We start from the raw sequence: 27,057 nt of genomic DNA, 5'->3' as shown, positions 1-27,057 counted from the left end.
TTTGCCGGGGTGGGTGCTAGATAGGTGTGCTAGGTAGAAGGCAGGATTCTAGCATCCTGGATAGTGACTCTTTCCTCCTCCACCGCTTCCTTCTCAGAGGCAGACTCATCATCAGAACTTGGGAGGGAAGATTCTACTCTAAGCAGAGCAGTCTTGCATCTAGATGATCTCAGACACAGGACTCAGATGCAGAGGTCTCAGGCCCGGGTCCAGAACTAGGTGGACCCTTGCTGGCCAGACAACCCTGGACATCAAGTGACTGCTCAGAGATCATGTAAGAACGAGAGTAGGGCACCGACCTCACATGTTTGTGTGGACACAGTGTTCAACAGGCAAAATCACGGAGAACTGTGGTTAGCTCATAGCAAGCACTCGGCAAACACCAGTGACAGAGGAGATAACAGGGGACAAACCCACAGGCATATTTTGGGTCTTGGCCGGTTGGCTGGCACTGTCCATTAGCTCCTGAGATGGAGTTTCTAAGAGCTTGGGGTCAATATGCTCACAGCTAGGGAGCCTCTCGAAGATGGCGAGGTTGTAGCCACCCACACACACAATGCAGCTGAGGCTCCTGGTGGTGCTAGGGGTATTGACCCGGAACACAGTCTATGATGATGTTAGCACTCTCCTGAACCCTCCTGCCTCAGGGTCTGACTTTCCTACTGTGCATGGTGCCAAGGGCCTCTTGAGCAGCTGTGGAGAAAACGGGGGAGCTGAGAGTTTTTCTCCTCTGGCCTTAGGGAAGATATCAGTCTCACAATTGCCCAGGAAGCTCTCCCAGGGCTGGGCCATCTTCTAGCCACGCGTCAGAACTCCAAGCTAACTCATGATGGAACCAAACTATCAAAACCCAGAAGCAAAACATCTAACCATCCAGCCTTGAATGATATTTGGAACAAAATATATATAGAGAAACACACACACACACACACACACACACACACACACACACACACACACACAGACACACACACACGATCCCAGGCATCCTGAACCTGATCAGTGTCTATGCTGCTGTGTGTGAGCGGCATCTAAGAAAAAGGTGTAGCCTGATCAGACGAGTCAAGGAGAACTACAGCTGGTACCCAGGGGGTGTGGGGCATAGAATCTCATCCATATTTTGGTCCTTCTATGCAGCCTTGTGTTAGACCACCGAAGAACGAAACTGCTAGGATGAGCTTGGAGCCAGGCCTTTAGATGATGTCCCCAGCCTTAGAGGAAGACTGTCATCGAATGTTTATCATTTAGTTGCTCACTCAGCATTTTCCTGCGCGTTCAGTCTCAGGTCCAGGGCAAGGCTGCCCAGAGGTGTGTCTGCTCTTGGGTGTGTCTGCAAGAAACAGTTTGTCTCCTCTCTCAAGTGGAGGCAGTGACAAGGCTGTTGAGGGTTAGGGTGGGGACCAAAGGACAGGATGTTGAAGGAGTACTAGAAGCGCTTGGAATGAAGCAATTATTGCAGCAGTGCTATAACGAGACTAGGTCATGTGAAAGGCTGCACAGAGGGCAGGAAGATGGCAGAGACCTCGCTGTACCAAAGTGAAGGCCTGAGTTTGGGATACCCAGAACATGTCTGGACATGACAGCAGCATGCCTGCAATCTCTCCTGTCGTGAGATGGCACAGACCCCGGACACTCCCCGGCCAGCTAGCCTGGCATATTGAGAACAGCAGGGGATCCTGGCTTTAGGTGGAAAGTAAGGACTGGCACCCCAAAATTATTGTCCTCTGACATCTGTATGGCATGTATGCACCCATATACATACAGGAATATGCATGCGCATTTACACACACACACACACACACACACACACACACACACACACACGAGTTAAACAGCTGCAGTGAACCGTGAGCAAGTAGGAAAACCATCTAGAGAAAATGTAACTGCTTAAGGAAAGGGTTGTAATGGCAGGACTGTACGTGCTTTGGGAGAGATGGAGGACCTGAAGAAAACAGATGCTTCAAAGGTATAAAATCCCTACCACCACCACCACTCGTCATCTGAATGTGGGTACCGACGCTGGGCCAAGAAGCTTACCATGCGGTTCTGCCGTCTTCATCCCCATCATGGGCAGCTCCAGAAAAACTACTCTCTGTTGGGTAAATGGCTGCCTCACCACACTGCTTTGATGAACAGATGGGTAAAGATGACGTAAAAAAGCATTCGTCCTCCCTCGCCCAACGATAGAGGCATATGAACGAACCAATGCACATGTAAGTTCATTCATTCTGTTCTCAAACAGGTACTGAGAACCTTTCCATGTAAGGAGAGAAATGAATACATACTATATAGGTATTCTGGTAGGACCACAGCAATGCTGCTATAGGAATGAGAGAAACAATAGCAATTTTCTCCGCTGCTGACATAGCCATACTTACGCTGTCACACTTGGAATAGGAAATCTGAGCAGAATGTAAAGGAATGAAGTACAGGAATGAAGATTCTAGGAAGAAGTGGCAAGTATAACATCCCTGGGGCATGAGAGATCTTGGTAGGGCTGAGGAACTGTAGTGTGTGTGTGTGTGTGTGTGTGTGTGTGTGTGTGTGTTAGCACTGGCATTTGGGAAGTATTTGGAAGCGAACTTCCTGTATCTAGCAGTAAGTACTCACGGATGGATAACAGGGAGTGAGTGCTTGCAGTGGCCACTGCAGCTGTTTCGGTGGCTCCTGTTCTAGGTGAGGTCTAGGCAATGGAGGGATTTACTATTGACTGTCCTGTTTCAGCAGGGGTGGTTTCCACTCATTTATTTCTTAGCCTATGCACACCGGAGTCCCGGAGGCATGCTGCACCGTGACTCCAGTGTCAGGTTTCTGGAATGTTCCTGCTGTTTCCCATTCCTGTGTGTTGGCTCCATCCTCAGGCTAACAGCATGATGGCAACCTCATGTCAGGGTATCACATCCAGAAATGACACGATCCAGAGGGAAGATCGATTTTTCTTGGGACTCTTCCTCAGAGGCAAGAAAAGCTCTCCCAGAAGCCCTCAGGATATATTGGCCAGCACTAGGTTGCATGACCCTTGCAAAATTCAGTAAATGGGCAGGAACAATAGGATCACATAGCCTATTTTAGAATCGTTGTAAACCCAGCTGGGACTGGGATCTTGATCTTAGACCTACCTAGGCATTAGATACTGAACCGGAAGGAGTTCCATTAGACAGGTAGTTGGAGAGAGAATAGACACTGGACAGGTGACCAGTAACATCTGCCATAGACAAGGATGAGCCTTTTCAGGCCAGGAATATTTTCTAGCACTGATCATCCCTGAGCTTGTTACGATTCCTAAGTCCCATCCCTCCCACCTGCCAGAGAGCCACTTCTGATCTGACACCAGGATTCTTTGGTCAAGAACTTAGACCATGCTCTACGTCAGTCTGTTCCTTGGTCAGGTGGACCTCATTGAGATGCTTTTCCAGAATATATAGAAGCTATCAGCACCACATGTGGTCCAGGGCTAGATATACTGGAAGCACCAGTTACACCTTCTTGTTCAAGACGCTCAATTTCAGTGTGGGAGGCATTGTGGCTTACCACAGCCAATGGGAAACAAGCCTGTGGTTCCCCCAAGAACAAAAGAGGACAAGAGTAGGAGGACAAGGTGATTGAGTAACCCAAGACACTTGGAGCCTCAGGAGTGGGTGTGGGTGGCCAATAGGAGCAGTTTCCTAGAGGTGGGTGGCATCTAGCAGCTAATAGTTTAAGTCAGGGCGCAGGGGCAGACTGGCTTCTGCCTCTCACACAGGCATCTAGCTCCAGCCCCAGCTCCTTGCTTCCTCCTCATGGTGCAACGGGGTATATAGTATTCACGTACTTTCTCCAGGAAGCAGAGGAGGGGTGTGTGCACACCCTGATGCCCTTGCTTGGACTGGTTCTCAGCGCTCCTTATTTACCAGAGGAAAATGAAGTTCTCGCCCTGGATTCCAGAGAGGTGAATTCACAACACAAGTCAACCCACCATGCTTCCTTCACCAAGATGGAGGGGACTCTAGGGGGGGGGCAGTGGAGTAGAAATGACACCGAGGTGTCAGATGCTACCCTGGTATTTGTTTCCCTGGGTTATTTTTGGCCCTACAGACAGACATCTCACTGTAACAAATGGGCTGGGCTCTGAAAGTTCACTTGTGATTTGGCTGTTTAGATTTTGCAACATAGTTTCCCTATGAAAAAAACCCAATGTGACAAATGGTGATGAGGCTTCCAAGGCTAGTTCTCCAAAGCCTATTTAACCCATAACACAGCTAAAACACTGTCCTTGTGCAGTGAGAAAAAAGTTTAATTGCGATGTGAGTAATTAAATGAAACAGAAAACCGCTATAACTGAATAAGAAGTAGATTTGTATTGATCTTAGGGTGATGCTATTCCCAAAATCCTTCTGGAAGAAGGGGCCCGTCTGAGGGTTTGGGTGGGGACTGTGTCAAATTTATTCTGTTAGGGGAAAGAGATATCACACTGTCTGAGTATGGGGCTGCTGAACATTTGTAGTATGCTGTTAGCTCTCTTTCTCAAATTCACTCTCCTCCCAAAATCTCCCTGAAAGAATGTTTCCCTATGTGGGTTTTCATGGGGACAAGCCCTTGAAGGGCATCTCCTTGGAGTGGTTTTTATTTTAATTTAAAACCAGCAGGCCAGGAATGGTGGTGCATGCCTGTAATTCTTAGCACTTGGGCCACTGAGGTAGGAGAACTGTCATGAGTTTGAGGCCAGTCTGAACCACACAGTGAGATTCAGGGTAGCCTGGGTTTCAGACTGAGATCCTATCTTAAAACAAAACAAACAAATAACCAAACCAACCAAACAAAGCAATAACAACAACAGTTCCAAACTGGTTGCTTAGCATATATCTTCATGCATGTCCTGGTGACAGCAGTGTCCCTGTCTCTCCAACTCCAGGGGTCATCATCCTTCAGGATAAAGGACAAAAGTCTTGGACCAGCTGTGGGCTCTTGAAGTAAATGCACCTTCAAGGTCTGGTCCTCTAGAAGCCAAGGGCTAGACTGCTTAGCAACATAATTCAGTGTGTCTGAAACCTCCCCAGCATTGTTCTGTATACACAGGATGCAACACTGAAATGTCTTAAGTTGTGAGTTATCTCATCCTGATACCTTATCTCAAGGCTTGGTGGTAGAGTAGTAGGCAGATCCTATGTTTTCTGCCTGGGGTATAAAAGCCTCCAGGAGCTGGAGGACAGACAACCATGCTAAAATAGACATTCTGGAGACCTGTGGTTATTCCCTGGAAGTGATCACAAGTCTACCCATTCATGCATGGCACCTGCCTCCAGCAATGTGGTGCTGCAGTATCTTCCTCTCTCCTGGAATCTGGCTTGGAGATGCCACTTGCTTTGACCAATGGGGCTTTAGCTTCATGCTAAGGCTGGAAAAGCACCTGCACACTGGCCTTGTCTTATCGCTGCTTTTGAAACCCCAAACCACCATGTGAATGAGGTTGAGCCAGCCAGATGGAAGTCACGCAGAGAGCTGAGCGTCCTATCCTGACTGTTCACTAGCCATAGATGTGGGAAATGAGAGTCTTATCCTTGGAGCCCAGCTGATTCAGCCCTTGTGAGATCAAGCCACCAAGTCCAAGGGTCATTGTTATGCAGCAAAACTAACTTGTATACCCTGCTGACTCCTGTCCATGGAGTCTTCTTCTATCTTTACTTTGTAATTCCTCACTGCCTTTGTCCTGGCTTATGGTTTATCTCTTAGAAATACAGTAAAACACACATTCTTCTCCCTCTTTAGTCAAAAACTGAAGTTCAAACCACTCAGGTTTGCCTTCCCCAAAAGGCAGCCTTGGAACGGGCGTTTTGCAGAGGTGACATTTCTCATCCCTGTACACACTCTGTGACTGACAGATGGGTTTTAAGTCGATGAAGATACAATCCACACTGTAATCGTGACTTAAGGTGCGGGCGAACGCCATTAGCTCAGTACTAACACACGCAAGCTGTCTCCCAATGCTTTATCTGACCTGATAATTTATCACAAGGGAAATCAAGAATACTTGTTGGTAGATCAAGCCACGGCCTTCAGGCTGAAAATCGCCCACAGTCGGGAAACGTGCAATGAAAAGAGTTGGAGTCACTCTTCTAAGCACATTACTCCGCAGCCTTGATTTCTAACATGAGTATAAGAGACAGGAGAGCTGAGCAAGTTTCATCATCATCATTCACAGGATCCCAGAAACACAGGATAGCAGGGGTTGTGCATTAGGCTGGATGGCTGTTCCCAAGATGCCCATGGGGACACCAGGTCATCCTCCTAAGAGACACATTCCCTGGGAAGCTGAGGTGCAGCTCCGGGCAGATGCATTCTCTATGATAAGTAGTTTCCAAGGCCGACAGCATCCAGTGCTCATAAATGTCACTCCCCCAAGGTGTTTGGTACTCTGAGCACCAATTTCCCAGCCCCTCAAAGCTTTCCTCAGGCTCCCAACACAGGCTACACTGCTGCTTCTTAGTAAGATTTATGTTCAAAGGCTGAGCTCCAAGGGGTGATGGGAATGTCTCAGCCTGAACACCCCTGATCACAAGGAAAGAGAGGCCTCACACATTCATTTTGCAGGGCTCTGTGAGGGTTCTCCAGCCCATTCTTTCAGTAACAGAATTGCATTTTATGAAGCTGTCCCTTTTCTGTTTCCTCTGTCAAGCAGGTTTGCTGAGGATAATTTAAATTTCATGCAGCAGCAACTGCAGGGCATTGGTGACTCCCTTCCATTCTCACAAACAGGCCTGGCGTGGGGCCATGCTGTCTCCTCGGCGGTGCCCTCCCCCAGTGCCCAGACAGTCAGTGGGAGTGGGAATGTGGTGCCGGCCCAGTTTCACCTCAAGGGCAGTTCCTTGAAAACCCAAGCAGCAATCACTAGTCTGATTTCCCTCAGAGAAAGAGCTTTGCAGATAGACCCAGTTGCTAGGTGTGTGTGTGTGTGTGTGTGTGTGTGTGTGTGTGTGCGTGTGTGTGTGTGTGTGTGTGTATCTAAGTGTGTGAGTATACAAGCATGTGAGTACAGACACATACAGAGGTCAGAGGTTAGCATCAGAGGTCAGAGGTTAGCATCAGAGGTCAGAGGTTAGCATCAGGTGTCTTCCTCAATCATGCTTCACCTTATGTTTTGAGACAGATTTTCTAACTGAACTTGGAGCTCACCGATTTGACTAGATTGGCTGCTCAGTAAGCCCCAGGGATCCACCTGTCCTTGCTCACCTCGAATTGGGATTATAAGGACGTTCTGCCGTACCTGGCTTTTTATGTGGGTGCTGGGGACCCACACAGGACCACAGTAGGCATTTTATCAACTGAATCATCTTCCCAGTCCTAAAATGAACTTTGATTGAATGCTCACTCAATGGCATATGTCATTTTAAGGTTTTTCTACACACATTAATTTACATAATCCTTATGTCAAACATGCTATTATCATTTCCATTTTATAGACATAGAAACTGAAGCCTCACTTGCAAATGGCAGGATTCAATTCCAGTCTGCCTAATCCAGAAGCGCGTGCCAGCTGTGCAGGGAGAGCTGACATACTCTTTGGCTTACACTTTCCCTTCCATGACATGAAAAGCAAACATGCCCATTTTCTGGCCTGAGGTTCAGAATTTATGGCCACTAGGTGGGCTGGTGATGGCAGAAGCTGCTGTCATCCTCTTGCAATCATGGTTTCCATGGTGAATGGATGCTGCTATGCAGCCTGGGGTGGAGAAAGCCGGCCCAGGCTGGTTCTGTCTTGGGAAGTAGTTATGTTTCCTCTGGGCTTCAGTATTCTGAGCTGCAATAATAGGACTGGGCTGGTGGTCTCCAAGAAAGCTTGCCTTGGACCCTGGAGACTCATATGGAGATTGGGGAACAATGGCCATGTGTTGGGCAGTGGGAGGGTATAACATTCTAGAGCCTCCTGGCATCTCAGTATCCCAGGAGTCTATGCTTACCCAACTGGTCTTTCACAAAATATGCAGGAATTCTTTAGGCCATGGACAACTGAAGACACAGAAAAATCAAATCAGGCCTGGAGGCAGCCATGACAAAAAGAATTGTCATCCTCTTGCTAACCCAGTCTCTGGTAGCATGAATGCCTTTCTAGACAAGAGCCCAGACTCTCAGTCCTGGTAAAGCAAGGTCGACCCTAGCACTGGACCTCTGACATGGAGTGTGGCAGGAATGCCCTGAGTACCTGCGCATGGGATGTTCATCCTGTCTGACAACAAAGGGATGTCTCCAAAGGTCAGAGAGCTGCCCCTTATCTCTGAGTCAGCATGCTTGGGCTCCTAGGGGCGGTCCTGGCCCACAGGTAGTGGCAGCGGTCCTCTCCACTAAGAGCAAGGTCAGTGACTTCAAGCAGCCTTAACGCACGCAGGGCAGCAGGGACTCAGTCTTGCTTCTATCATGGCTTCTTCCTTTCCTCGTCTTCTGGGATGGTGGGGTCTACACTTTCCTGTGGGGGAAGAACCTTCTGGGCTGATAAAAAGTGTTTGGATCTCTGACCTTGGTCACCTGCTTGCCAGGTGTGCTGCTGATTCAGCGTTGGACCTGAGAGGTCGCCCTTTCCATCACCTCTTCCCTCTCTCCTCCCCTCCTAGCTCCACTCTTCCTTCCAGGTCTTCTGAATCCCAACCGCTTAAACAATCCCCTTCCCCACCTGCTCAGGGCTCCCACTTTTGTGCTTCCTCTGAAGAACTCCCTCCCGTTTTTTTTCAGGGTGATGGGAGAAGGAAATACCTGTCCTCACAGCAGGACAGACAGTCTTGTACTTCCGAGACCAATGCCTGATGTCAGTGGTGTGAAGGGGTGACCCTCTTGCCTAGCAATGGACCACCAGCCAGTGCCTTTCTGTTTTGAGTACTTTACATGGAATCCCGTGCATGCCAGCCTCATGGTAAGATTGGTAATGAGGGACTACCACCCAGTCCTAGAGCTGAGACCCTGAGGGGTCAGTTTGTTCAACAACACACAGCAAGAGGTGGACTGGAATTAAAATTCAGACAGCCTAGCTTTACCTACCATTGAGTCACCTCCACCAATAACTTCACCCAGGGTGGTACCAGGTCACGTGACGACCACACATTCATTTACATACTGACCCATCATTTCCCCAATAGCAAGAGACAGCTCTTCAGTGGCTGCTTGGTGAAGACCTGGCTGGTTGACCAGGGAATCTGCTGCCGGACACCTGGCTTTGACCTGGGTGTCCACTGATGTGATCTTGGCACGGGGGCAGACACGCAGGGTAGAGGTCAGGCATGTGGGCCAGCAGCAATAAGTCCAGTGTGACAGGAGGCACCACTGCCTACATCATCAGTGCTTCTCAGCCCTCCTAACGCTGTGACCCTTTAGCATGGTGACCCCCGACCATGAAATTATTTCCATTTCTACTTCATAACTGTCATTTTGCCACTGTTATGAATCACAGTGTAAATATCTGATATGCTGGATATCTGATAGGTGGCCCCTGTGAAAGGGTCAGGGGTCACGGCACACAGGTTGAGAACACCTGGTCCACATCTAAGACCAGTGCTGCCCTCAATTGAAACCGCCACGGGTAGCTGTCTTGCTACTGTCCCTGCAAACGCTTCTCTAGCAACGCAAAGAACTCAGACCCTAACCAGGTCCAAACCAAACCCTGCAGATGTGAAACTGGGCTGAGATGCTTGCACAGTAGTGAGTAGTCTCTGTGCCTGGCCTTTTGCCCTTTCCCCCACTATGTGCTGACCGCTGGCTCAGTCCTTGTCACATCTGCTGTTTTCTGTCTGCGGCTTATTCTTTTCCTCCCATGTGGTTGTGGTCTGGAGGTCTGGCTAGGGAGGAGGGCTCGTGCATAGTGAGATATTTTGGAGCAAATCAAGTTCCCTGTGTCCAGGGAAGGAGCGAGTGGCACTGTCCTTCACCCGGCAGAACCCTAAGTTACATACCCAGGTGCAACTTAGTAGCGGTTCTTGAAGGGATGGAAGCCATGAAGTATGTCTGCCGGTCCAGCTTCTCTCTCACCTGGAGCCCTGGCTGTTGGCTCCAGAGGCCACCGTTCTCCAGATGGTGAACAGCTGGCTTTGAAGACTGCCTGCCAGATGTGGCCAGCAGGGCTGGCAGCAGGTTATCCTGGACAGAGGTCACCAATTTAGAGTGGCCAGGGCCTGGTGCCCAGGACAGGAATGTGTTTGGCTGGCCCCGGGGAAGTGTGCCCAAGTAATCGCCCATCTCCGCTCCTGTCTGGTATTACTTCCCTCCCTGCCTTGGTGGGGTGGTGTTTTCATAACAAGAGAATAAAATCAATAAGACAATGCAGCAAGATGTCAGTGTGCTGCAAGCTGGCCTCCAGTAGCTCCATTGTCTCGGGTCTCTGCCGGGCTCTGCGGCCAGCAGTGCTGTTATTAATGGGAAGCAGGGCTGAAAGGGAGTTTTGAAAATCGTCGAGACAAAGGCACAGAGCACCCGGAGAGTACCGTCCACCACCACAGCTACCTCAACAATGGCCAGCCTGGGGCTTCCAGCCTTTCATTCTCCTGCAACCTTTATGAAAGCAGGAAAGGAAAAGCGCCCGGCACACACATGTGCAGCACACACGTATACACCCACACACAAGCACACATGCAGGTCCCGAGAGGGCTCCTGGGAAGTGGTTCTGAATGGCTGGCAGAGGCAAAGATGGCCTGCAGAGCCTCTGCTTGGCTGAGGGGGCTGACGGGATGAATGTGTTTCTTGCCTTGGCCACCAGCCGCCCCTCTATGGCTCAGTCTGCCTGAAGGGCTCTGCACAGCACGCAAGAGGGGGATTCAGAGCCCCTCTGTTCAGCCCAAAGCCAGTCAACAGCTTCGGTGACATTTATTTCCACATTCCGTTTCATACACATTGGCTTTTGCCACCATTCCTGAGGTTTTTGGAACCGTCTCTTGCAAGGAAAAAAAAAAAAAAGGCAGAATGATCAGGAGCTAATACCAGGCAGTCAACTGTTGGTATGAGTCCTGGGTCCTCACAGTAGCTGGGGACCCTCAGCAGTCAGGCAGGCATGTGTACACAACTAACCTCAACAGTGTTATTGTGAGGCTCATAGGAACTGCAGACATGAGAATCCCCACCGTGGGGATGAACCAGTAATGGGCTCTTGACCCTTGGTGGCTAATACAGCTGCAAACTCCCTGCCACTGATGACCCCCAGGGAGACTTATATGTTTTCAGTTCCCCTATTTAGGGAAATGAGTATTGCCAAGTTGGCAGTACTCTTGTCACTCACTCAGCAGCATTCAGGCGGCACTTGTGTGGTGTCGGCATCTGCGGGTCTTCCTACAAGCTAGTTACATAGAGGGACTGTGCGGTAGTAAATGAGACCCTTTTAACCTTCAGAAACAGCCTCGATGCACTCCGTGGAGGCTGCGACTCTGGTGACACAGACCAGAGAGTAAGGCCTCTGTGCTGGCCGGGGCTTGAGTTGCTGTCTGGCTCCTACCCAGAGAGGACACCAGGTCTTACCTTGGTGGTGACTGCGGAGGCCGAGCTGGCCACGAGACTGGTGATGGCTTCGTTGCTGCCCGTTGTGCAGGGAGCCGGAGCTGTGGCGGGAGTGGGCAGCCGGGAGGGCACCACGGGCAGCGGCAGGAGGCCTGGTCGTGCGCTGAGACTGCTAACTGTGCCGCCGCCAGCCCCGGAGGTGACGCTGCAGACGCTGGTGGCCCCGTGGGTCCCATTGACACTCCACTCACGGCGGTCCCAGCCTACGCGGTAATCTCTTTCGAAGCGGCTATGGTGCCTGGACATCTCGGTGGGCCGTGGCAGCTTCTCACAGGGAACCAGAGCCCGGACCTACCAGCACAGAACACAGGGAGGCTGTTTAAGCTCAGAGTAGCTCTGCCTGGCCACAGGGGAGGCGGCCACCAGTGATGGTCTATGTGCAGCCCCTGCTCTGGGTTCACTGGGTTTTCAAACATTAGCCAGTCTCAGAGTTTCAGCAAGTTGGCAAACCCTCCGTCACTTACCAGCCCCACTCATCAGGTGACGAAGAATCGATCGATTGTTCAGGGGCATACAGTGGAATGTAACGAGCAGGATTTGAACCTGGTTACCGTCAAGTCAGAATTTTTAGTTCTGCCATGTCACCCTTCCCTGAGTAACATGAAGTGCACATCTTAATTGTGGCAGGGACAGCACTGCCTCCTGTCCCCACTGTGATAGAAGACCTCTGAACACACTCTCTCCAAGCTCAGGTCACACGGCCCGCATGTGCATTCACTTGAGAGGGGTCACAGCCTCGACTAAAATCTCATTTGGTCCCTATAGTACCCGTGAGGCAGCAAGCAAGGTACAGTCAGCCCCCAATTTACAAACAAGGAGACTCACAGAGAACAAGTGATTCCCCTGAGGGCAGGGAACTAAGAGGTGAGAAGGGTCACCGCATCTCCGCATCTCCGAAAGATGTTAGCTTCCAGGGGTCAAGTCCTCCCTCAAAATCCCAGTCCTATGATTCGGTGCTACACTTCTGGGACCTGGGTACTCTGGCCTCCACTCCCTGCATCTCCCACGCGGTTTCCTGAATATATGAACAGAAGGCCTTTCAGGGTTGTCATGGAGACTAGACGCGCCGTGGTATGGGAAGGGACCTGTGAGTCACCAAGGACTGTATTTTGTTCAGCATCACCATGATAGTGCTGGCTCCTACCCAGGCAGGGACCAGTTACTCCAGTCATGAAAGAGATGGCTGTAGAGGGTTGGAGAGAAACAATGCCAGGGCACACACACGTGGCTGAGGGTGAGGGTTTGCCCTGAACTTCACACCCACAGTCCTGGTGTGCCTGAGGACTTAGTGCGCTTTGGTCCTATTCCGTTTTCCATTCGCTTCCAGTCTAGGCTATGGGCTCCTGCCTTCCGTCCTGCTAGCCCGCTCTGAAGTTGCTGGCTACTAGACAAGCCACTTAATTTTAAAATGTCTTTGCATATATCTGCCTTCATTGCCCAGGACTTGTGCATGGATACCAGAGCCTGTTCCCAGTCTAGGAAACCTGCTACCAAGCTTGCTTATGTGGTGGCCCAGCTCTGGGTGTCATTCTGCAAGGTACACAGGCAGCCTGGGCTGAACCTGTCCCCACCTGTGGCAGATCTGATTGGTACCAGTGAAGGTGGATACTGGTTCCCTGTTGAGTTCATCATTGTGCATCCAGATTCGAAAAATGCCACGAAAATTCTTTTAAAATATTTACAGTATTCCACAGTGAAAAACAAAAAAACCCAACCAATTGTCCACCCCCCACCCCCCCAACCCCCGGCCCCATGGCCATCTCTCACATTTTCCAATGGAGGCTCATGGAAGAATGGTTTAAACTTAGTTCTACTTTTTTGACTCCTGTTTGCCCTGGAACCTGCTCCACATAGCCCCTGCCAGAGGAACTTGCTCTTGCTAAGGTCACAGGTGACCTGTTTGAATCTGATGCACAGTCATGCTATTGTTCCTTTGGAACAGGAGGAGACAATATTTCCTCCTCATTATTATTCTTTCACATGATGCACCCTCCTTTCTCTTTCCGGGTTCACCCCCTGCTCCCCAGCTGTTGAATCTGGCTCTCCCTGGATGATCTCACTCAACCAGTCCCCCTTATCAGTGCCACTCAAAGCTTCTTTTCCAGCGATGTCTCTCCTGAGTGCTTCCCCATTTTCCTGGAGCCTGCTCTATGCCAACTGCCTCACTCCAGGTTCCTAAATGCCACAGGTCCCCGAAAGAGCTCATTATTCTTTAGCCTAAATGTCCATTCTCAGGGATGCCCTGCCCCAGAAACAGTCACCGTATTATAGCAGGGGCTGAGATCCTATTACCCCACAGGCTGTCAAATCTGCCCCCATATGCTGGCCACTCCCTCCATGTAATCTTTCCATGTCAACTGCATCAGTCTGGCTTCCTGCACCCAATCCTGCCTTCTTACCCAATGAATTATTTTGAGAAAGGGTCTCCCTATGCTGCTCAGGCAAGCCTAAAACTCTCTGTAGCTCAGGCTAGCCTAGAATTCTATGTAGTCTAGACTGACCTCAAACTTGTGATCCCATTGCCTGCTCTTTTCCACCCAACTGTTTTTAAAAGCACAAATCCAGTCACTATTCTTTACTTTTTCATGCATAGAGCCCATCCTTCAGAATAAGGTCTCAACTCTGCCTGAGGTTCCAGAAGACACTGGAGAGTTTGGACCAGCCCACTGTTCTAGCATCTTTCCTCATTCTCAATGCAGAGGCAATGCCCATTCATCCGACAGGCAGTGTTGGGTATGATAGTATACGTAGGACTCACTATTTTATAACTGAACATTTCCACATAGGGCAGACACATCTGTGTGGAAGGGGAGACCTTGACCATTAATCCTCGAGTCTTCTCACTGGAAATTTGGAGGCACTAAGTTAAAACAATTGCCTACCTTTCTAGCAAGTAGGATTTGAGTCTCCAAGAGCAGTTCTGGAGGATGAAGCTGTATTTTGAGGGTATACTAGGCCCCGTAACTTGGGCTCTTGTCTCTCCATTTCTGCCCACCAAGGCAGAGCTCTGTCATTGACCAGTCTCAGTGCATTGCCTTCTTAGGCTGGGTCCTAAGTGGGCAGAGGTCATGCTATGCATCTACTACACCGTGTTCTCTGTGTTCAGTCTAAGCACCCAGGAAGATCTCTCCCAGATACCTTGACAGTTGTGTTAGAACCATTCATCTGGATCCGGCAGACAAAAAGAATGGGTGGGCATTGAGGATGCTTTCCAGACCCTGTCATGTAAAACCGTATCTTCTTTTGGACTAGTAAGATGGCTCCTTGGGTAAGGGAACTTGCTGCCAAGCCCTATGACCTGGACTCAAATCCTGGATCCACTTGGTAGAAGGAGAGAAATGACTCCTGAAAGTTATCCTCTGACCCCCACACATGTGCTATAAATAGCATGTGTGAGTATGCATGTGAGCTTGTGCACATATACACAAATAAATGTAATAAAACTTTTAAGGTATCTTCCTTTAAAATGTGAGTATGTACATGCTCACGTGGGTGAGTGGATGCATGCATGTGAGCTCATGCAAGCCGGTGTGCATGCATACGGCAGATAAAGGATAAGCTCATATTTCATCTTCAGGAACGCCATCCACATCCTTTGAGACAGGGTCTCTCACCAGGCTGACGCCCACCACTAGGATAGAATGGCTGGGCAATAAGCAAACATCTGCCTCTCCCACAATGGTATTACAAAGGAACACGCTCTGCAGGATTGAGCGTGGGTCTTCTGGTGCAGGTGACGGCTTTGCCAACTGAGATATCTCCTTAGCTCCCACTCCAAATATCGTCTATGACTCCATAGTTCCCATTGCCACCTGGAAACCTTAGAAGCCACACTTTCAAGATAGTGCAGCTGTTCCCTGGCAGAGGCTGCCCCTACCTTCACTAGGCTTCACATGATTGGGACACAAATCTGTATCATGTTCCGATACTGAGAGTGGGGGGGTCTACTTGTTACTTAAGCAGAACATCATCTAGTCTGACTATTACACTCAATCAGCTCTTACATTTCCGTATAACAACACAGCCTCATATATCACAGAAATGTCATTTCCTCTCAGACAGCATAGAGGCTTGGTGAAGCCAGGACCCCTGTACCAAGGTGTGTCCCGAAGCAGCTGAGAATCTGGGATCGGGTCAAAGGGACCTCTTTGGATGGAGCTGCTTACCCCAGGGACCATGTGCCAGGCCCCCACAGTTCCAGCATGTGAGAGAGCAAGCCCGACAATGGGCATCTCCCACCACCCTCAGCCTTTTGCTGCCTCTTCCAGTCTCTTTCAAATGCCAGGGAAGAGGTGGCGACGCAGGCAGCTGGAGGCCACACAATCTGGTTTCAGTCTCATTAAGTGTATTCAAAACAAAGGTCAACTATTTGCATGCAAGCACTTGGGTCAGACTTCACTCCTCAGTTTAATTTCCCCTTTCAAGCGATTGAAAGGAACACGTTGCAGCTTACTCCGAGCACGTCGGCGGAGTGCCAGCTCCAGAGGTGGCAACATAAGTATTTCCTGCTGGGCGCAGAGCCAGCGTGTCACAGAGGTCTCGTGTGTACATACACGTGTACCTGAATGGTACTGCGGGAGGGACAGGAAGTGCCTGCGTGGAGGAAGGAGGCCCCGAATGGACACGGTGCCTAAGACCAGACTGGTTAAGCAATTCCAGACAAAACACAGAAAAATGCTTCCTTGTTGAGGGAGTGCCCTTTCATGGCAGGCTGCCTGTGCACTGGTGGAGCCTGGCACAGGGCCCTGCACCAAGCAGGGAGCCTCTAAGTGGCCACTGCCTTGCCTTTCGATGGAGGGGACAGGCCTTATACCTTGGCGAGGGAGTGCCTCCCCAGAACCTGTTTGTGTGACACACCCCAGTGATGGAAATGCTCTGAGGTCAAGAGTAGTAGTTCACACCTATAATCCTGGCAGTGGAGAGGTTGAGGCAGGGTTTCTAGGGGTTTGAATCCAGCCTGACCTACATTGGAAATTACTGGTCAGTCAGGGCTGCAGACTGAGAGCTTGTCATGGAAGGAAAGAAAAGAAGGGAAGGAAAGACCCGGAGAGTCCAGGTAATCTTTTGTTAGTCAGCAGAGGAAGGCCACACTGAGGTCCAGGTCACGCCCCAGGTTAATTCTGAAAGCTCAGTGACAAAACTCTTTCCTCACAGAAATGCTGTCTTTAATTACCCCAGGGATGCTGAGCCAGGAGAGGAGGGAGGGAGGGCAGAGCCTTCTTGGGGGTGAGGCACAGAGGGAACCCCTTCTTCCACGCTACCTCAGCTTTACTTTTATAGAGTCCACGGCTCCAGAGCAAGCCTGTACCCCCATGATTTCACCTGCATCTGTATCCTCATGGTAGCTCACACGTGGATACCCACTGGCTGCCTCTGTCATCAGTCCTGGTTCAGGGCTCAGAACCCAGGCTCTGCACACAGCTAGGGAGGCTGGGCAAAGCTTCAATTTCCCACTCTCTCCTTCCCTGGGGAAGGGGACTCTGTTAGCATCACAGTAAATAGGATGAAGTGTTGCTCTGAAAATGTAGTTCCTGCTAGCGGCCCAACCTCTAGTCTATGTAGCTGTGTCTCACACACACCAACACACACCAAATGCAAGGCCTAGGTCTCTGAGCTTACCCCAAAGTCAGCCATGTCACACTGACCAGTTCTCAGGAAAACCAGAATGAAAAAGTGCAGACACTTCCATGCCTTGCATGCGTCAGGCGATCCCTTGAGAACCACAAAGCCCACCTTTTGGGTATCGTTGGCATAAAGTTTCCAGTGGAAAGGGCGTTTTCCCTTCCATTGGTTCTTCCTTGGAGAGGACAAAGGGCTGTTCTGCTTCTTTGGACAAGTGTGCTACGCGCCTTGGTGGCTCCATGAATCTGCTTCCTTCCAGGTTCCCCATGCATTGGGAAACAAGTGGTTTGATTCCTGTCGACAGATGGAACTAACTTTTCTCTGTGATCAACACTACCAGAAGCATCCGAAACAGACAGTAACGGAGGAGGAGTGGCCCATCTCCAGGGGCCCTGTGCCCCTCCCCTGCAGGAAACATCTGGTATAGTTAAGGATCAAATTGAGGAAACTAAGTAAGCTAAGTTCCTGACTTCTGCCCTTCCCACATATTCACCCATCACCTGTCCTTGGGACCCTCACATCCCTGCTGCTCTCCATCAGAAAAACAGGTCCTTTCCCCGGACTATTGTGAGGATCAAGACATGCATCCTATGAGCCTTTGCATGTGCAGGAGAGCCCATCATTGAGGGATGGTCAAAGGGCAGCAGGAACCGACAGCCTTCTGCAAGAGTTCCCAGGAACTGTCAATCTAGAGGCTGAGTGTATGTCTGCTGTCTGCAAATGCACACAGCTACTGTGTTAGGCAGCTGGGAATCCTTAGGGTAGCTTCACCCAGGGCCACAGGAAGGCAACAGATTGCTGGGGGAGGAAGGTTATCTTTAACTAATGTCCATGATGTTGGGGAAAGTGTCACTAGTCGCAGGCCCTGCCTTGATAGATAAACCTCTCCCTGTAGCTCAGGGAGAACCGCAACAGTTCTGAGAAGGCCCTGGAACCCTAGGATGGACATCAGAGGGCAATCGGCTGACATCCACACTTAGCCCTGGTACCCAGTCTTGCCTCTGATTTCTTAGCAGCCGCTGGCTGGGCTCCACCTCCTGGACACTTGTTAGACACTTGCTAGATACCAGATCAGCAGTCTGCTACACAGATTTGCCTGGAAAGACTTCCTCATGAATAATTCATCAGTAAATAATTAAGGATTGCCATGTGTCACAGTGTGTGTGTGTGTGTGTGTGTATGTGTGTGTGTTGCCCATATAGTACTAGAGCCCAGAGAGAGTAGTATCTCTTGAGTTCTGGGCATTGGCCCCTGAAAATCATGCTCAGGACCAGCATGCTGTGTCTACCTGAATACACAAGCAGGATAGCGATGGTCTGTGTCCATTGGCTCACTGTGTTTTCTAGATGCTGGCGCTGGCCCTCCATATTAACATTCGTGGTGTGTACACGCTGCACACAGGATCACAGGTGGCTAATGACCCTTTCCTCATTCTTATCATTAAGACACGCCGAAGGAGTGGGCTGCTGGCTGTGAGAGCCCTGAAGGCGTGATTAATCCACAGAAGGCAGGGGAGCCCTTGCTGCCTCCAGACTCGGGGAGTCGAGGTGGCTGGCTGAGGAATGAGCCATGGACATCCGGCCCGATCGGAAAATGGATGATTGCCTCATTTGGGGAAGACGTGCTGCCAAGTGAATTGGAACAGCCTGTGCCCATCTTTATTATTTTCGTTTTCCTCTCTGCATCTTTTAGCTTTTCTTCTGGAACAAAACATTATAAAGCAGCCAGAACACCATCTTGGCGAATGTAACACAAAGGAATTCTCTGAGTGCCTTGCGAGGAGCCAGATTGGCTATGACTTGGTATGGATGTCTCGGGAGCTGAGGATGCCCCTGGAAAATGCCCTCGCACTTTCTTCTAGAAGTACAGGTGATATAACCAGGGCAGGGACCTTCACCACAAAGCACCCCAGTAGCCTCACGTTGCCCCCTCCTGCTCCTCAGGTCAGCCCTCTGTTCAGAGAGCCAGAGTCCAGACTGCCAGGCATATGCCTCAGGGATCGGTTGGCATGCCCTACTTCCCATGAGAGTTCTGGTCCCACCCCTGAGGTCCGGGCTGTCTCATTTACTTTGCTTCCTTCACTGTAGCTGATAGCTTACATGGCTGGGCATCCAAGGACGCAGATCAGAGATTCCAGACTAAAGTGACAAGTGTTCTTTAGCATGGAACACTAGGGAGGGCGGGGACAAGGTTTAGCGGCGAGGCAGGCACCTAGTGCCAAGATTTGAATATGCCTTGCTTTGGGAGCTCACCTTCCCTTCCAGAGCCTGACATAGGCCAGCCCAGATTCCGTCTCATGTGCAAGGCCCCAGTCTGTGCCCTGCACTCCACACCAAGGCTGATGCACTCCACAGGGAGAGCAGTGGTCAGGGTCTCTACACGGACATAAGCCATGGGGGTCGTGTGTAGACGCCTGCTTGGGACAGGCTTGGTTTTCAAATCCTCTGTGTGAGCAGAGTCCAAGGCCATCTAGATGACGACACGCTGGTACCAGCCTCCCTCAGCCCTCTGAGGGGTGAGGGACCCGAAGGGCAGTGGCCTCTACTGAAAAAAGCAAAGTCCTAGGTAAAACAAATAGGGTATTGCTGTCCTGTGTCACCTCTGTTCTGCGAGATCTTTTCTTTCACAATGCCTTGTCCAGCTAAGAGGGACCAGTGTGATACCTGCTCTCCCTGCTGGCCAGGTCTCACCCACTAAAAACCTATGTGGAGACTGACTAGCTGGGCAACAGGGTGGAACGGCTCAGCCTTTCCCTGTAGGTTGATATCTAGAAGGTATGCAAAGGGTAAGACGTAGTGATCCATTGAGCCCTACAACTTGTGACAAACCACAGGGTATGTCTTCTGCGGGTGCATGGAGGGGACTTGTAAGAACTGCCCCCCAAGCCCCAAATGAGCTTCTTTCACAGCCACGCTCTCCTCACAGCCTCCTGAAGGTAGAGGTAGTGGGTAGCACTTATGTTGGAATTTTTTAAGTGAGAAAGAGGAGGAGGCCCAGGGCTGGAGACAGCGACCCATCTTCCTCCTTCAAGTGCACCAGGAACCTCTCATCATTGGGGTGTTTGTGAGAAACACAGACTCTCAGACCTCACCCCAGCAGTGCTGAGCAGAACTGCGGTGTTTTTTTTTTTAAACAGGTTGTAGGTAGAATACACCAGTCCACGAGCCATCTGGGTTAGCCAGGCAGGATTCAGCCCCAGGGATGGACCCTCAACACTCCGGATGGCCTTGTGGTGTGGGGAGAGGAGCATAGGTACTGTTGGGAAAACCCAATTCCATAATTATGGGGCTTAATATATGACCTGAAACGACAAATTTTCAAAATGCTTTTCTGATGATAGGCTTGAGGTAAAATGCCACAGATTCCTTTCTGGGCCCAATTTCTCATAAAAAAAAAAAAAGCAATCTCCCTGTCTGGAAGAGGCTATACCTACTGCCTGCTTCAGATGAATAATATTGAAAGAGCAGCCTCCTCATTCCCTCCGTTCCTGTGAGCACCTTTGGTTTGAGAGACTCTGGCTGTGGGTTTGGATGTAGTCGAGATTTAAAAAAAAAAAAAAAGCATACATGATTCAGAGACTGTTCCCATGGGACTAATTGACTAGGCATTTGTGCTATCGCTTCTGGTGTAAATCATTATAATGGTGATAATGAAAAATAAAAAAGATATTGGAAATGACAGTTAGCAACATAATATCAGCCTAGACTGAGGAAAGAGGGGAGGCGCGTATAAATTAGAAGCTTGTAAACACCAGGATCGATGAGGGAGCTATGGTGGGTCTGGGAGGATTAACTAGTGTTCTCATTATGAATAACCATGTTGGCTCCTTGCTCTGTTCCCGTGGCTCTGCAGAGGACAGAAACCCTGAAATCGGAGCTGCTTCCCCCACAGCCTTGCAAAGCCCCGACAGAGGTCTCTGGAGCAGAAATTCTGCAGTTACTTTCCTCCTCGGAGCGGGCCTCCCACTTGCTCCTGGCTGCCTCACAGGCAGGCCTGATTATTCGGAATCTTGGAGAATTGACTAATTCAACACACTCGCGCTCCACAGGAAATGGTGTCCGTCAGTGACCCAGGCTGATGAATGGATCCTACTTGGTGCCTGGAACCAGACCCAGCAGCCAGTTGCATAGAAGAAAGACTGATGCATGTGCTCTATTTGGCTGCCAAAAATGCTCTTGCAATTTGCTTTCTTCTAGACAAGAGTCTATTCAAAAGTCTATTTGGAAACATTAGAGAACGGCCGTCACATGGCCGGCAGATCATACTGTCTATGACAGGATATTATCTTCCTTGGGAGAGACTCGACTGCTCTTTTATTTCACCAAGTAAGTAGCGTCTGGGCTGATGGCTGTAGAATTGCTCCAAGGGCTAGGGACGTTAAAACCCAGAGCGAATGCAGAACCGACAGCTACTTCGGCGTGCATTGTGGCTCCTTCACCAGAGTTAAGTGCAAGCGCCTGGTTTCCAAGGCTCCTTATGTGGGACCCGGGATGGAGGTCTTGCTTATGCAAATCCTTCGTGGCGAATGTGGTTTTCTCTCCCATGAGTTAGGATCTTACACCCTTTCCCTCCCACTCAAATCCCTACGCGTGCCCTGGGTGAGTCTATGCCCTGCCCTTTGCTCACCAAATCCCAGGAAGACGCTGCCCACTTCCTTTCCCATTACATCACTGAGAGACCGAGGGGGCAGGTAAGAGCAGAGTCCCCCTGGTTCCTGCCCGGAAAGTGCAGATGGAAGGTTGAAGCCATTTATGGGCTTCAGGGGAGGGAGCAGCCAGCCTCAGCTAGACCAGGACAGTGTAGCTGGGCTCTGTTCGCCCCAGGGAGAAGACTGTCTTACTTAGGACACCAAGGCTACATGTGAGTGAGGACAGATAGTGTGGCTGGGGACACAAGCCCTGGCTTTGCCTGTCAGTCACCTCTCCCCTGGACAGAGAATGGCCCCTCCACTTAAAGGCCATCACTGTGGCTTTAGGAACCTAAGGCCCAAGCTTCTTCAGGATCTACAATGAGTCTCAGGGGAAAATAGCTTAGGGCCACACGGGAGAGACTTACATCTTTTGTTCTGACCATTGGCCACATGTTTTCTCCACCCTACAGTTATCTCCTTGCCAGTGCCCAGCTTGTCTCCGACCACAGGGTCTTCTTTGTCTTTGCCTAGAAGCCGCCACCATGGTGTACGCTTGCCCACGATTCTTCCTTGTCTTGATTCTACGTCCATGTTTTTAATTAAATTAAATTAAAAAAAAAAGGCAGCGGCTGAGAGCAGAGGGTAGCCTGTAGTGAGGTTGAGTTTTATCGCCACCCAAGCATGCAAACGAGGCGGCCTCCGTTGACAAGTTCACATCTCCAGTGCAGAACTGGCTGTTTGAACAGCTTGTGTGCAGTAATTGAAACATAGATTTTTTTTGTTGCCTTTCTGTTTATTTTTAGATTAACCAAGCAGGGATACTTGGCTTCTGGGCTGCCATTTGGTCCCTACCGGGCAGCCCAGGATTGCTGGTCTTGTATACGCCAGCATCATTTCCTCAGGGTCTCCCTTCTGGGTTATCCCGAGTCTAACTCTGGGGAGAAATGGCCTTCACTGTGGTCATCCTCTTGACTAAGGGCTCCAGACGGGGAAACTGAGGAATGAGGGCTGTTCCCCACGTTTCACGTTTCTGAAGACTGTTTCTCCTCACCTTGCTAGACTTTCATAGCAGCTCTGGGAGGCAAACCAACCAGAGAGACCAGCGATCTACTCTTTCCACGCTGGTGGCGACCCACGGATAGACCAGGAACAACCATGCCTGAGACAAGGGGATTAAGATAAAACAAGAGCCAAAGCTCAGAGAGAAGATTCAAACAGGACCTACTTTGGCTACTTTTAAAGGTTTAATTTAAAATTTTATCACCTTAAAAATATTATTCAGCCGAGGCTGGCCTTAGCTCCCGCATCATCTTGCTCTAGCTTCCTGCATGTGCTCCACCCAAGCCACTGTGGTTCTATGAACCATGATAAGACTACAATGAACATTTGAGCAGGTCAGCAGAGGGCCACACGGGAAAGATGGGTTGGCCATTAGCTTACTGGCTCTTAAAATTTCCATTGCTTTCCTGTCATTGGCCAAAGCAGATCACATGGCCATGTAGAAAATACAAGCTGTCAGGATATTTTGTTTTTGTTTTTCTTCCTCCTATTATTTCCATCTCAACTTACCCTGTCTGTCCGAAACTACCCTTGGGGTGACTTTGGGTACCTCAGTTATGATTGATGCTGCTGTAACTATATCTGCCCCAGAAAGCCCACATCCACTAAGGGAAGCTGCAGCAGGCACTGAACCATGGGTCCAGCAGGCATCTGCTCCTTCATCCTCCCAAAAAACCTCCACCTCCCAAGGGCACTTTTATTAAATTGAGGCATGGGGAGGATTATGCACTTAAAGGCTTAAGGGACCAAGTGCTATGGTAAGGGGGTGCCAGGCAGAGAAGCACCTCCTCTAGGGAAGGGCGTGGTCTTCCTATTCCCTCCCAGCTGTTCTCAGCTCCCTTCTTCTTTGTAGTTTAAGAATTTTTGTCTTCTCTTTCTCCTTTTATTCCTCATTCTACTTCTCCCACCCTTCAAAGTTATCACTTAGCTCAGGTTGACCTGGCGCTTATGACCTTTTTGTCTTGGCTTCTGGAGTGCTGGGATTAGAGGCATACCTCACCACAAATGATCACCTTCGGGGGTTACTCTGAGGGCCCCTAAAGTTGCCAATCCCTCTTTTTGATGGGGGCTCTTTTTATTTAAATTAGAAACCAGCTTGTTTCACATGTCAATCCCAGTTCCCTCTCCCTCCCCTCCTCCCCTCTTCCCCTACCCTTCCCCACCAGGCTCCCCAGCCCCCCACCCAATCCCCACTCCATTTCCCAGAGAGGATGAGGCCCTCCATGGGAGATCTCCAGAGCCTGTCGTTTCGTTCAGGGCAGGGCCTAGGTCCTCCCCAAAGAGTCCAGACTGAAAGAGCATCCCTCATTGTGAGATGGGCACCCAAAGTCCATTTGTATGCCAGGAATAAATACTGATCTACTACCCAAGGCCCCATAGATTGCCTAGGCCTCCTCACTGACACCCACATTCAGGGGGTCTGGATCAGTCCCATGCTGGCCTCCCAGCCATCAGTCTGGGGTCCAAGAGCTCCCCCTCGTTCAGGTCAGCTGTTTCTCTGGGTTTCACCATCCCAGTCTTGACCCCTTTGCTCATTACTCCTCCCTCTCTGTCACTGGATTCCAGGAGTTCAGTTCAGTGCTTAGCCATAGGAGTCTGCCTCTGCTTCCATCAGTCACTGGATGAAGGTTCTGTTTCCCAGACTCTCTGGGATGGGATTGTAGGCTGGCACTCCCCTGGTCCATGTCTAAACTCTGGGGCTCTTACAGACGTCATGTTCAACCCAGTACCTCGGCTGAGACTTCGTCACAGAGGACTCAGTTAGCACCCTGCTACAACCAAGTCTCCCCACCCACTTCCATTTTTAATCTCCTCTAAGGGGCCTGGCAATTCCAGGCCACTCTGCACCCCCATCCTTTGTCCCCTAAACCTTTCCAGCCCTCACTCTACAGAGTCCTATGTGCCTTATCATATACCACACCCTGAAGTCACATAACCTTGCCAACTCTGTCACTCTCCTAAGTAGAAGTCCCAGGTGCAACCTCACTCATATTTATGCCCAGAGCTACCTACATGCAGACCCAGAGTTTTCTGGGTAGCAAGAGACACAGACCCCGTGGAGAACTTGGAATGTACGGTCAGGGCCTGGTGTGGGTTCTGGGGAGTTACGAACAAGTCAGCATTCAACTGCAGTAGCCCCTGGAATGAGTGGCCATCTGTTCTTGGCTTAGCCTGGCTCCATCTGCACACACAGCAGTCCATTTACAGCCAGTAGCCACACAAAGCAGGGCTAGTCCAGGTGTCTAATGAGTGCAGCGAAGGTGCTCAGGTGTTGGGCTTTTCGTGGCAGGGTGTCCACATAAAGCTGTAGTCCCTGACTAGCCAGGCACCTCCAGGGTGGCCCAGGAGTTCCGTGTCCTTTCCCCAGGCACCCAGGAAGTGACTGTCCATTCACTGGAGCAGCGTGCTGTGACCTAGTCACTCATACGTCCCATGGCCCTGACCTAGAAAGGGGAAAGTTGAGGACGGCATCCTGAAATTGTTTTTCTTTTTTCCTTGCTGTCCTTCTTCCCACCTGGTGTTGCTTTCTGCTGCATGCTTTATACAAAAAGGGGGACAGGCAAGGAGCATTTACAGGACAGTGCTGCACGCCACCAGTCTGGAAGTCACTTAGGTTACTATGTGCATGACAGCACTGGTTCCATTTTATGGAGGGGTAAGCTCAGGCTCAGAGATGAGATGACTGATTCCCGGCCATGAAGCAGCCATGAAGGTGGTCCCAGGAAGAAAGCTCAGCTCCACACTGGGGCTCTTTCTACACCCTCATGGGGCCCCATCACTGGGCTGCAGCTCCCTGTTGGTCTGGCTTGCAGATCTGCAGGCCTTTGAAAAACATGTTCTTTATGGATCAAGCCCATGGCTAACAGCTGTGGGCGACGTCGTGACTCCAATCACGTTTCTCACTGACCTCCATCTTGACCGCACTCTTCTGAGCCTCTAAACTTCTCACCTGGGTTTCTGCTAGTCTCTTAACTGACCTCCCTTCATCTTATCCGGGCATTCTCCACAACACAACCAAGCAAGCGTAAGGAAACACAAGTTCGGTCATCTCAAGCTGCCCAAGTCCTGCTATTGGTTTCCAAATCACCAGAGACAAAGTCAAACCCTTAAGGCTTCAAAAGTATGTGGTGCCCACTCTCTCATCTTGACCTGCTCCCTTGTCAACTCTGCCCCAGACTGGCCTGTAGCAGTGTGCTCTCTCTCTCTCTCTCTCTCTCTCTCTCTCTCTCTCTCTCTCTCTCTCTCTCTCTCTCTCTCTCTCTCTCTCTCTATCTCCCTCTCTCCTCCAAATCATGACACAGATGCTTATTATTAGTTTTGAATGCTCAGCCTAGCTTAGTCTCATTTCTGGCTAGCTCTTTTAACTTAACTTAACCTGTTTCTCTTCATCTACCCTTTGCCTCTAGGCTTCTTACTTTTCCTTCTGTATAACTTACTTTTGCTGCTGCTTCTGTTTGCTGGCTGGCTGGTCACTGCCTGGTTGGATCAGGACATCTCCCTCTTTCCCTCCTCCTCCTCCTCCTCTTCTCTCATTCTTTTTTCCTCTTTCCTTCTATTTATCCTCTCTGCCTGCCAGTCCCGCCTATCCTATCTCCTGCCTGGCTATTGGCTGTTCAGCTCTTTATTAGACCAATCAGGTGCCTTAGGTAGGTAAGGTGAAGCACATGCAACACATCTCTACACAACTAAACACACACCCTCAGATTGTTAAACAGATGCAGCATAAACAAAAGTAACACACCTTCACACAGAGTAATATTCCAAAGCATAAGCAAATGTGATAACACAATTTTGTCTAGTTAAGATAATATTCCACAACACTGGACTCCTCCAGGTCTCCCAGCATAGGATCCTTCTTACCTTAAGGTCTCATAAAACATACTAATGACCTGTCAGCATTAGTGGTTAGCACCTCATTTCCTTCAGGTCTCCTCAGATCAGTGAGGTCTTTTCTGGCCATCCTATTCACTTTGTTTCACTTGCAAGATGATCTGTTCTCAATATTATGCACCTCAGGGTGGCCTTGAACTGTAGAGCTGAGGTCAACCTTGAACTCCTGGTCCTTCTGCCTCTGAGATGACAGGCATGCGCCACCGTATCTAACTTGGCCACCCTATTTTTAGAAGGGCAACTTCAACCCCTGCCTTATTTTTGGATGGTTCTTTGACTTAATTCCAGACTACAGAATTTACTTTGAGGTCTGTCTCCCCTGCCCTGGGATGTCAGGCCTTGTAGGCACTGTT

The 27,057-nt window shown here is 50.0% G+C and overlaps 1 protein-coding gene across 2 annotated transcripts in view; it reads right to left on the bottom strand.

The window, feature by feature from the left end:
• Positions 1-27,057, bottom strand: part of Klhl29 (kelch like family member 29) — a 291,248-nt gene that overhangs the window by 119,369 nt on the left and 144,822 nt on the right. For both annotated transcript variants that reach the window (XM_005079085.3, XM_040730961.1), the window contains exon 3: positions 11,464-11,793. In XM_005079085.3, the coding sequence (XP_005079142.1) occupies positions 11,464-11,748 (285 nt within the window). In that variant the 5' untranslated portion in view covers positions 11,749-11,793. The remainder of the gene's footprint in view (positions 1-11,463; positions 11,794-27,057) is intronic.

Source organism: Mesocricetus auratus, unplaced genomic scaffold (assembly GCF_017639785.1).
Source record: "Mesocricetus auratus isolate SY011 unplaced genomic scaffold, BCM_Maur_2.0 Super-Scaffold_100024, whole genome shotgun sequence".
Lineage (NCBI taxonomy): Eukaryota > Metazoa > Chordata > Mammalia > Rodentia > Cricetidae > Mesocricetus > Mesocricetus auratus.
Note: the sequence above shows the minus strand (reverse complement) of the source record. Positions and strands in the feature narration are given on the sequence as shown.